Source organism: Rhinopithecus bieti, unplaced genomic scaffold (assembly GCF_001698545.2).
Source record: "Rhinopithecus bieti isolate Rb0 unplaced genomic scaffold, ASM169854v2 scaffold_2572, whole genome shotgun sequence".
Classification (NCBI taxonomy): Eukaryota; Metazoa; Chordata; class Mammalia; order Primates; family Cercopithecidae; genus Rhinopithecus; species Rhinopithecus bieti.
The window spans coordinates 410,882-422,951 of record NW_016804595.1 but is presented as its reverse complement, the minus strand read 5'-3'; the positions used below and the strand labels follow the sequence as shown (position 1 = coordinate 422,951).

Sequence of the window (12,070 nt, the reverse complement as noted above, 5' to 3'; positions counted from 1 at the left end):
AGCCAGTTACCACCACTTGATATTACATTTTTGTTTATGTATCTGCTTACTGACTACTTTCCCCACCAGACCAAAATCTCCACCAGGACAGGGACTTTGACTCTTTTATTCCTACCCAAATCCCTGTCACTTAGAATATTGCCTAGCAGATAGTGGATGCTCAGTATATATTTGTCGAATAAATTTTTATAAATATCATTTTCTCTATCCCTTCTATAATTGCTGTTTTCATTCTGTCTTTGAGGCTTAAACTGTTCTTTTCAACTCTCTTTGGCCTGTTACACTTGTCCAAATTATCCAAATGGAAAAAGAGCATTTACTCTGCTCTTTGTTATGAAAGTTCTTTGACAGCAGGAAGTCTTGTTCTGATACTGTGAGTCTTGTTACAGGGAATAGGATTGAGGCATTTTATCATCATGTCATAGAACATTCTTGAAGGGCCTAATGTTGGATCTTGCGCTAAGGTGTTTACTGAGCTACCAAATGCTGGCCATACTTCACCATTTAAAAGGGCTTGGGTTTACATATTCATTATAAAGCATAATTGCCAAAGGAAAGTAGTCATGCAAGTATGATGGGGAAAATCATGTACTGACAGCAGTTGTGTACTTGAAAGAGACTTCGGAAATCTTTAAGTCTCAAGTTTTACAAAGAACACCTCATTCGTGCTAACAATTTTATCATGAAATTGGATGCAGCTATTGCAAATGCCTTATTCTATTTTCACATGAGATTTATCATAAATTTTACAATAGCCACCATAAATTATAAGTTTCTTGTTTGATGTAAGTAAGCCTTTAGTAATTTTCCATTTGAAGCATTATCAAAGAATTTGAATTATCGCAAATCCTATGTAGTAAACCATTCAGTTGAGGGGAAAAATCTTAATTTAGAAATGCCCTGAAAGCCCTTGTCAAGAAGGAACTTTAAGATATTTCAAAGGCCTTACTCAAAACTGGTTATGTGATCTTAGGTAAGCTTCTTAATCTTTTTTGTGTTTTGGTGTGACTAACTCTAGGATATAAACAAAGTTGAATGTCACATCAGCAGTGTGGATGAATTAAGTGTGAATGTTAATTGGAAATTATTATTATAAAGATCCAGAGTTTAAGCTGGTCTTGTGGAATTTGCTTGATAATGTTTACCAAGAATTTGCAATGTTGTCCTTGTTTTTCCCTATACTGAATAAGATGGAGATCTCTTTAAAAAGGCTTTGTGTGTTCCATGGTGAGTATTTTATTTCTCTTTTGTATATTTTAAGAATATAGTACTAATATTAAATTAATATAATATAATCAAAAGAAGATACCAAGATACTGATGCAGGATTTTTCTCGGCCCCTGCAGCAGGAGTCACCCTATCTAGTCGGCCCACCGGGCCGTTTAGCTTGCAGTCCAGTGTGGATCCTGGGGCCGCTGCGACTGTATGCTCAGCCCCTAGTGGAAGCGGGTATGTGAGCGAGCGAGTGTGTGGTCTGGCTGGCCATTTCAAGCACTGGTGCAGTGGCAGGCTCCGTGCAGAGCTTGTGGCTGGACCAGTCATATCACCCTAAGGGGAATGCAGTGGTGCCTAGGCAGAGGTGGCCACAACCCTGAAGCCTCAGAAGGGGTGTTACAATGTGGTAATTAGCTCTTTTAGTCCCACTGTCTGCAGCCTGACTGATGGTAGTGTGTTAACAGCCCAGTTAGCTCCTTGCCCCACTCTGGCCCATGGCTCCGGGGCCGGGGCTTGGCCCTGGTGTTGCTTCTTGTTGCAGAGGGCCACAGTATTAACAGCCTTCTGAGTACCTGCATTCAGTGGGTCCTGAATTCTTGCCCCACGTCCCAGAAGAATGACATCACACTGACAATCGAAGGGTGATGAGGTCGGAGAATTATATTGAGCAATGAAACAGCTCTCAATGGAGAAGGGACAGAAAGGTGGTCTTTCACCCTAAGTCAGGTCATCTATCACCCTAAGTCAGGTTGTCTCTCCCAGTATGGCTGAGTCTGGGGTTTTTAATAGGCATAGGATGGGGGAGGGGCAGATCATAGGCAGTATTGGAAAAGGCAACATTTGATTGGTTTAAAAGCATTATTCAGAAAAAACCAATGAGGAAAGGGTGAGCAAACACGAACAGAGGTTCTCACTCTGGATCACATCCTTCATCCAGAACCAGCAGCCTGGTCTTTCAGCCTTCAGGCTGTTTTTGGCTTGAAGGTGGCATTTCACCAGGGACTCGCCCCTATCTACCTAGGCATTTATCTGCCTCTTGTCGCTATCAATATCTTTCATTCAACCAAATGTGAGCACCTACTATGTGTCAGGTTTTATTCTAGGCACTTGGGATGCATCAGTAAACAGAATAGACAAAATTCCTTGACCTCTTGGTGTTTACATTCAAGAGAGGAAGACAGACAATGTATTAAAATGTGTAACTAGATTCTTATAGAGTATTTGAGAAGGTGATAAGGATTATGGAAAGGAAATTGAGCAGAGTAAGATAGTCCAGTAATGCTGGAGGAAGACTTGCATTTCAAAATGAAGCAGTCAGAGTAGGCCGCATTGAGAAGGTGACGTATGAGCTACAAAATTGAAGGGAGAAATTAAGCCATAAGGGTATCTGGGGGAAAGTTCCAGGTGAATATGATGGCCAGAGCAAAGTACCTGGGGCCGAATCCTGGGCACACTTTTGGGGACATCAGGGAGGTCAGTGTGGCTGGAAGGGAGTAAGGAGGGAGGCAGGGAAAGCGGGAAAGGGTGAGGTCAGCGCTGTACTTGGAGGGAGTGGTTGGCCATGTCCTGTGGGCACTGGAAGCCATCATCAACACTTTGGATTTCACTCTGAGAAAAATAGGGAGCCACTGAACAGAAGAGAGACATGTTTCTATATGCCAGTGCAACCTGTGTTTGAAATTGATTCTTTTGTAAGCCATTTCTGAGCTGCTCCTTGTTATCTGATATACTGGGCCATGACTGTAACTCTTGGGAGGGATTTACTGAAATGGGTCCAAGTGTTTCTTCTCACTGGGCTGTCAGTAATTTTTTTTCCTTTTCAAATGAGTGTTTAATCAAATAGTTTAGGACCAATTGTTTTTATCTAGGAAGTTGCTTAGCAGAGCCTCCTCCCTTTGACTAGTACATCTAGAGGTGTGAGTGTGCAGGTGACCCCTCAGGGGTGTGGTTCAGACTTGACTATATGTCACCCAGTTTGGATCTAGTGAAATATTTCACATTCTCCAGTTGGGCCCCACTCCCTGCTTGTGATACACTGCTATAGAGGATACAACAATAAAACATCTCTCTCAAACTTGGTAGTGCATGATGTGAGTTCAACAATATGCCCTGTACCTCTCCACCCTGCCAGCATTCCCTTCCAGGGTGGTGATGAGGTCCATGTCAGAGATAGTGTCTTGCACACCTTTCAGTGCACAGATATTCCCAAGGCCAGACCTTGCAGTGTTGTCATTGGCTCTTCTCAGCACGTGTTGTTTTTTTCTGCCCTGTAATGTCCTGGTGCCCATTTCTGCAGTCTCGGGCACATTGTTCTCAGCAAGTCATTCTGGTGCCACTCAAGTGGCTTCAAAGCCGTAGTCACCAGTAGGTGCCCTCTTAGCAGGTGGCCTGGTGGTGCCACGATTGTAATCTCTGAACATGTCAGACACTCTCTTTTCTCCATGCAGAGATTTAATGTAAAGAATTGGGCATCTAGGGAGATTGTGTTAAAAACTAATGCTAAGTTTGCAAATTCATAAGGAAGTTTGCCAGTGAATTATCCTAGTACTTAATAAAATTGGTGCTTGATTTGCTACATTCAGTGGTGAAGACCCACCCCTTTCCACAGTATAGCTCAGCTGTCAAAGTCGCCATCAGTTTTCTTCTCAGTGTTGCTCTGGGATTCCAGTAACTGGCCTGGTACGTGCTGGTAAATTTGTACCATTTTAACAGTCAAGCAGTCCCTCTGAAGGGGTGTTCTTTGCCCAGGTCTAGAATGATTATTTTGATTCAACTCCTAGCTTAGTATTGCTCTCCAATCCCAAATTCCAGATAGGCATCTAATTCCTGAGTGTACCCAGAATAAGATCAGGCATCTTTATGGTTCCAATCTCAGGACACAGTTGTTTTCAATTTATACACAAAAGGTAATTGAAAATCAATTTAGAATTTATGCCATTTTTAAAGAAAATATAGAGAGGAGATGGAATTACTTTAAAGGAAAATAAAATTTGAAAGTATTATTTTTCTTCTCTCTGGCACAGTCGGTCACATGGCATCTTCCTCAAAAAATTTCTCCTCTATTTTCAACTCCCCTGGGTTGATTGGTAGGAGGGTAAGTGCTTTGGATACTTTTTTTTTGTTTCTATTTTATTTCTAGTACCGTATGGAGGTTTTGGAGATATTTAATATAGACTTAAAAATGTTTCCAAATCTAGAATATGTTTAGATATGTCTGATATGTCTGGTCATGTGTTCCTATATATTCTCTTGTTATCATTAAAAAGGATAATTTTCTGAAATCCAAGAATCATGTACAGGAAAAAAATAATCCTTTAAAAATAATTTTCAACCCATCTCTGTGTGTGGAATATTTATGGGGAAGAAAGAACTTGAAAAAAAATTAAAGTTTTATGTTTACATTATTTTAGCTTTGTGTGTCAATTTTTTAAAAAAAGGAATTAGTTTTTTAAAAGATTACTCTTTATAATTACATTGTAGGTTAATATAATTATCAACTTTTCCAGGGAAGAAAAGGATAGTCTTGTGGGGCCCAAGCAAAAATGGTAACATTAACCTCTGAATTCAGCTTTAAATATGGCCACTCCTTTGTTGTTTCTGATGACCATTCATAGAACCAAAAATGAGAACTGTGGAAGGTAAAGAAATATATATGTCTAGGGAAAGGATGAGGAAACAATGTCTGGCTTAGATCTGTAGACTTCTCAAAGGAGATCTCCGTAAACCCTTTCCAAAGACACTTTAAACCCAGCAGCTCAGAACTGTATGAATCACACATAGATACCAGGATGACTAATCATTCCTCCTCTTTTTTCCTCTTTTAACAAAACATGGTTACCTTTACCATAGTAATTTTTGCATTGCAGTATATCTATGTGCCGGTCTCCCACCACTATCCTGTCAGCTCCTTATGGCAGGAAGTAGATGCTTATGATCTTCATAGTAGTCAGTCAATAAATACCTGTTAAATGAGTGACTGAATGAACAAGGTAACAAATGAGAGGGACAACAGTCAAAGACATATGCATGGTCCACAGCATTGCTGTGATTGCTCAATTTCCCTGGAACTAACCATGGAACAGAATTTTTCAAAATGTGGTCTTTATGTGGTACTTGCATCTGAATCATCTGGTTGGGGTGCTTGCTAAAATTCAGATTCCTGAGCTCAGACTCAAACCTACTAAATTCAAAATCTCTGGAAGAGCAGCACAAGAATTAGCATTTTGTTTGTTTATTTTTTTGAGATGAAGTCTTGCCCTCTTGCCCAGGCCGGAGTGCAGTGGCACGGTCTCGGCTTACTGTAACCTCCGCCTCCCAGGTTCAAGCAATTCTCCCGCCTCAGCCTCCCTTATAGCTGGAATTACAAGCATGCGCGTCCACGCCCAGCTAATTTTTGTATTTTTAGTAGAGTCGGTGTTTCACCACGTTTTCCAGGCTGGTCTCAAACTCCTGACCTCAAGTGATCTGCCTGCCTCGGCCTCCCAAAGTGCTGGGATTATAAGCATGAGCCACCATGCAGGAATTAGCATTTTAAAGAAGCACCACCCACCCCCTCATTCATTGTGAGCAATGAAGTTGGGCATTCTTTGCCCTGGGGGATCAGGTAGCTAAAAGAGAAGGTAACCCGTGAGGCTGTGACAGTGAATGTGCAGGAGATGTTGGTAAGTCTGCTTATATACAGATTCTGTTTAAGACCCCTAAGTGTTCTTCCTAAAAATAATGTTACCTTTATGTTTTAATAATGTTACTAATGTTTTAATGAAGGAAAAGGGGCCCATTTCTCACCTCATTAACAAGCTCTGAGAAATTTCTCTGAGTCATTATACAGTTAGTAGAAGAGGGTTGTGTGTTGTAATCTTTTATTTCTACTCTTTGATCTCCTCGGTCCAAACACTTTGTTTCTCCCTTGAAGAAGCAGAATTAACGTAAGTAATTCCAGTGTTAGTAAAAGAATTAATTGGAATAGCCCTAAGTTGTAATTTAAAATAATAATAATAAATGAAATCACTTTGGATAAGTATCATGTTCAGGCATGGTGGCTCACATCTGTAATCCCAGTGCTTTGGGAGGCCAAGGTGGGAAGACCACTTGAGACTGTGTGCACGCGTGCACACACACACACGCACACACACTTCACTTTTCTATTTAGAGAAAATGTGTAGCCAACTAGACTTGTAAGAGAATGAAGAAGTTGTGAGACATGAAGGGATAAGCTTAATATAAACCCTACCAAACAAAATTAGATTTAGAAGGTATTTGGGTATATATGTATTAACATCTCCAATGTTTCTTTCTTTGTAATTATATTTCCACTAGGAAGTGACCTAAGAATCTAGAATATATACTCCTGTAATATAGACTGTATTGTAACAGAAAAACAGACACTTTAATCCTCGTAGGAGAGGAAATAGGAATGAGGATGGGAAAGAAGGCAAGGAAGATAATGGTCAAAGAGCAAAGACAAAAGCACGAGAGTATGCCTCATGGAAGCTGGCAGGTTTCTAGGCTGAGTGGAAGGTCCCTCTAGAGGAAAAGGTTAAATACTAAGATGAGAGAAAGTGACTGGTGGAGAGGAGGGGGCCGCAGGCACCACTGTAAGGGGGAGTAGAAAAAAAGGCAAGAAGTAGGCACAGATACAGAGGAGATAGTAGTAGGAAGGTGGAGAAATCAAGGGAGATAAGGCCTAATGTCCTCTATAGATGCCACAGAATGCACGAGTTTAGGGACACAGAGTTCATACAGAGTTCCAATGAGGGTGGAAATTAGGTAGGGGATGTGAGGACAGAGACAGATTTGGAATAGTTTTTTTTTTTTTTTTTTTTTTTTTTTTTTTTTTTTTTTTTTTTGAGACGGAGTCTCGCTCTGTCGCCGGGCTGGAGTGCAGTGGCCGGATCTCAGCTCATTGCAAGCTCCACCTCCTGGGTTCACGCCATTCTCCTGCCTCAGCCTCCCATGTAGCTGGGACTACAGGCGCCCGCCACCTCGCCCGGCTAGTTTTTTGTATTTTTTAGTAGAGACGGTGTTTCACCATGTTAGCCAGGATAGTCTCGATCTCCTGACCTCGTGATCCGCCCGTCTCGGCCTCCCAAAGTGCTGGGATTATAGGCTTGAGCCACCGCACCCGGCCTGGAATAGTTAAGAGAAACGAGAAAGGTAAGTGGCCAAGTGTATCTTGGTTTTAAAGACCAGTGGCATTCGATGATTTGTCGGAACCTTTACTCGGTTAAAGGAAGAAATAAATTTATAATTACTTCTGTATTACACATGTGAGGGATTCAGAATTGTTTCTTTGATATACTTATTTATATTCAGTTATTGTTCTTTTTTTTGAGACAGGCTCTTGCTGTGTCATCTAGGCTAAAGTGCAGTGGTGCAATCATGGCTCACTGTAGCCTCAAACTCCTGGGCTCAAGGGACACCCCCATCTCAGCCTCCTGAGTAACTAGGACTACAGGTGCATCCACCATGCCCAGCTAATTAAAAAAAAATTTTTTTTATGTTAGAGACAGGGTCTTGCTATATTGCCCAGGCTGGTCTCAAACTCCTGGCCTCAAGCAGTCCTCCTATCTTGTCCTACTGAACTGTTGGGATGACAGACATGACCCACTGCACCTGGGCCAGCTATTGTTCTTACTTTGGGATGGGGGTGTTTTGAAAAAAACCAAATCACCTCATACAGGTACTAATGAGGATAAAAAAAAATAGTTCATTGAATATAGGAAAAAAATATGTTGGCGTATACAAAAAATCCATGAACAATAGATCTGAGCAGAGAAAATGCTACCACTCTAAAAAGATTCTCAGGCTAGGCCAAAATTGACTGCAACCTAAACAAAGGTGTGAACAAAAAATTTAAAGGATTAATTAAAATAGATCTTCTTGGAACAAAGAAAAGGAATGAGTCATTCTAGGCATTTCTTAGTATGATGAGCCAAGGCTGGCCATGGCTCTGCTAGCCACGTAGGAGCAGTAGCGGTTGTAGAGATTGTAGTAGGCATTTCACAGTAATGTGAACTCTGTGTCCCTAAACTTGTTTATTTCTCAGGATTCATATTTGCAATTAAGGGTTGCTGCCACTCAATGGCAGAAGTGTTTGTATCTGTCAAGGATAATGAATTATCAGGAATATGATCTCATCAAAGAAAAATTTCCATTTAGAATAATCAGAATAGTACTTGACAAGCACCATGGTTGGCAGGGAATAATGCAGCAGCTTTTCTTCCTTATGAAGGCCAAAGGGTGGTCACTGGCCGTGGCTTTTGGACTTGTTTTCTGCAATCAAAACAGCCCCATCCAGCTTCTGCTCAGGGTCAGCTCATTCTGCTTCTGACCCATTTTTTTGTCATATATGGAACATTTGTGTTCTGTGTGAACTTGAATACTCATGGTACAATTTAGCCACTTGGCTTCAAAGGGCTAACTTTTATTTCTTTAAATATCACAGATTTCACCAGGCCGAGCGTGGTGCCTCATGCCTGTAATCCCAGCAGTTTCGGAGGTTGAGGCAGGCAGATCACCTGAGGTCAGGAGTCCGAGACCAGCCTGGCCAACATGGCGAAACCCCATCTCTATTTTCTATTTTGTATTTTGAAAAATACAAATATTAGCCAGGCATGGTGGCTCACACCTGTAATCCCAGCACTTTTGGAGGCCGAGGCAGGTGGATCACAAGGTCAGGAATTCGAGACCAGCCTGGCCAACATGGTGAAATCTTGTCTCTACTGAAAACACAAAAAATGAAAAAATTAGCTGGAGATGATGGCAGGCACCTGTAATCCCAGCTACTCTGGAGGCTGAGGCGGGAGAATTGTTTGAACCCGGAGGTAGAAGTTGCAGTGAACTGAGATAGCGCCACTGCTCTCCAGCCTGGATGACAGAATCAGAAATTGAATTTTTTGTTTGTTTGGTTTTGTTTTTGGAGACAGAGTCTTGCTCTGTCACCCAGGCTAGAGTGCAGTGGCGTGATCTCTGCCCCGAGGAGCCATGCGATATCTTTCAAATCCAGTGATTTTTAAGTGATTGCCTGAGTACCATCTAAATATCAGCATCTTGGTTACATTTCTGTGATGAAATGGAATTGTTTGCTCACATTGTTTGTCTAGAAGAGGATATGATGCCATGAATGGGTTATGTCTTTCCATTCTTACAAAGAACAGTGGCTGCTGCTTGGCCTTTCACAATAAAGAACCTTTGACTTATAAAGTGCTCAATTCAAATGCATGAAAGGACCATCCCTCCTGAAGTTCTTTGGCTTTTCAATATGATGAAACTAATGGGGCAACCACAGAAAAGACAGAAATCCCTCTGACCCCTTGATTTGACCCATTTTCTGTTTCTTTCAGGCTTAAAAGAAGACAGGTTTTTCTCCTCAGGACTATTCCTTTGGGCTTGGGACTTTCTCCATCTTTCCTTTTTTAGTGTAGCTCTTACTTCACCCTGTCTGCTTTATTCCAACTCTCAGTTAAAGTAAAGTGCAACCTTGATCCTTCGTCCTTGGAAAGGGATTTGGGGAAATGAATGAGGTACATCTGGCATTAAGAGCCGGGATCACTATATACTTTTTAACGTGCCTATAAAACTCCATTGGTCTCCTTTTCATGTTTTCTAGTTTCATTTCCTATTCTAGCCCACTAAGACAGAGCTTCAAACTAGTGTAATGTGAGCAAATTACAGAACATGAATCCCCAGTCTTCAGGGTGCTGGGGGCAGAGCCTGAGGAAGCCAGAGCATCCCTGCCTGTCATATTAAATTGTAAGCATGGCTTCTGTTGAATCTAGTGTGCCATACAAATATTACCATTTTCTTTGTGCCATGAGGTCAGAAAGCTTGGAAAATGTTGCTTTCAGGCCTGTTTGGGGGATCACTGTTCTTTCTATTCTTCTTCCACACGAAAGCCTGTAGAGACTCTTTTTTTTTTTTTCTTATCTTGTCTCAAGGTCTATGCCTTTGGTCTTTTGCAAAGGACTGTCCTGGCAGATGTGATGAAATTGGTTTGTGTTCCCTGAACACTGTTCCTGGCAAAGCTGTACTGTATCTTGACTCACTTTCATAGCTTAACATTCCTTTTGTTCATCCCATCTTGAATTCCGTTATATTCTCCTAGATCTGCTCTTCCTTTCCTTTTTATAAAAGGGTTTTACAAATGGGAGCACACCCAACCCCTTTGTTATAAATCAGCTCATAGCTAAAGTTGTAGCAGTTGTACCCTTTGTTCTTTGCAGTTTTGTCTTTTGGCAACATTGACCACCTTGGCCAAGCCCAGGGATGCCATCTTCTTTCCACCCAGCCCCCTTTCTCCCACATAAATGCAAGCATAGAAACTCGAGTAATACTCTGCTGGGAGGTAGTCATTAAGAATAAAATGCATTATATTTTCTCATTTATCTTTTTTCCATTTATTTTAGAATGTATGTTAATCTTCCTGCTAAGGAGAGACAGGTTATAATTAAGCTGAAAAATGTTTCTTTGGTTTTCCAGATGAGAATTCTCCAGCCAACTTCTGGGATTCTAAAAACAGGGGTGTGACTGGAACACAAAAAGGGCAAATTGTATGGAGAATTGAGCCTGGGCCCTATTTCATGGAACGTAAGTAGCTGAGTGTGAAATATAAACTTATTATTGAACATTGCATAAGTATGCAGAGTTCTACGGAGTCTTTTTGAATGTTATTTTGAAATTCTTTGGTTTGAATTTACATATTTATGCCATGATGGAAAATATATTGTTTTAGAAAATGCTCAGTAAAGAATGTTCACATATTTTGAAAAAACTGTGTATGTTTCAATATACAGTTAGCCATCCATACCCGTGGATTTCACGTCTACAGATTCAACCAACTGTGGATCAAAAATATTCAGAAAAAAAAGTCACGGTATCTATACTGAACAAGTACAGACGTTTTTTCTTATCATTCCCTAAGCATTATAGGGTAACAATTATTTGCGTAACTTTTATATTGTATATTGTATTAGGTGTTTTAAGTTATCTAGAGATAATTTAAAGTATTTGAGAGGATGTACACAGGTTATATGCATATACTCTGACACTTTATATAAGGAACTTGAGCATCTGTGGATTTTGGTATCCCATGGGGGTCTGGGGATGAATCCCCCATGGATATCAAGGGACAACTATGTAATATGTGCATGTGTGTGTATATACATACACACACACACAAACATACATATTTACATATATATGCAAATAAATATTACAGGTACATACATATATGTGTATATATACATAAATATATATAGTATATTTTATATTTTACATGTACATTATGAATGTATGGTATATAAATTATATATAATTAGTACTTTACACATTTTGTATACCCTTTATATCTATAATTAATATTTATTCATATTAATTTCAGAAAGAAAAATTCAAGATTTAAATTAATAACATGACTTGCCTTTGAAATACCTCATTATAATTTTTGCCAGCAGCAGAGTAACTTCGTGTTTGGACCCCAGTCTTTTGAAAGTGTTGATGAAATAGACTGGGGCTCACTGCCATTGAGGTCACCTTACTAGAAAATCAGACATTGACTGCAGATAACTCAACTATTACCTAATTAATTCAGTGTTATAGTCATTTGTAAATTCAAATGCTGATATATAGCGCCTGGTTCACAAAATATCTTGTCCCTTTTATGTTGGGTGATGGTGTTATTTATGGTTGTCACCAATTTTACTGAAAAAAATAGTAAATACTCAATACATTTTTGTGGAATATATAGAAGAATGAAGGAATAAATGATTTACTAGTTGGTCCAGGTTAACTTCTACATTTATAGAATTTATTTTTCTTTCTTTCTGTTTTTTTTTTTTTTTTTTTTTTTTTTTTTTTT

The 12,070-nt window shown here is 40.0% G+C and overlaps 1 protein-coding gene across 3 annotated transcripts in view; it reads left to right on the top strand.

Annotated features, from left to right (window-relative positions):
• HECW2 (HECT, C2 and WW domain containing E3 ubiquitin protein ligase 2) overlaps positions 1-12,070 on the top strand; it is a 404,117-nt gene that overhangs the window by 238,103 nt on the left and 153,944 nt on the right. For all 3 annotated transcript variants that reach the window (XM_017869298.1, XM_017869297.1, XM_017869299.1), the window contains one exon: positions 10,693-10,800. In XM_017869298.1, the coding sequence (XP_017724787.1) occupies positions 10,693-10,800 (108 nt within the window). The remainder of the gene's footprint in view (positions 1-10,692; positions 10,801-12,070) is intronic.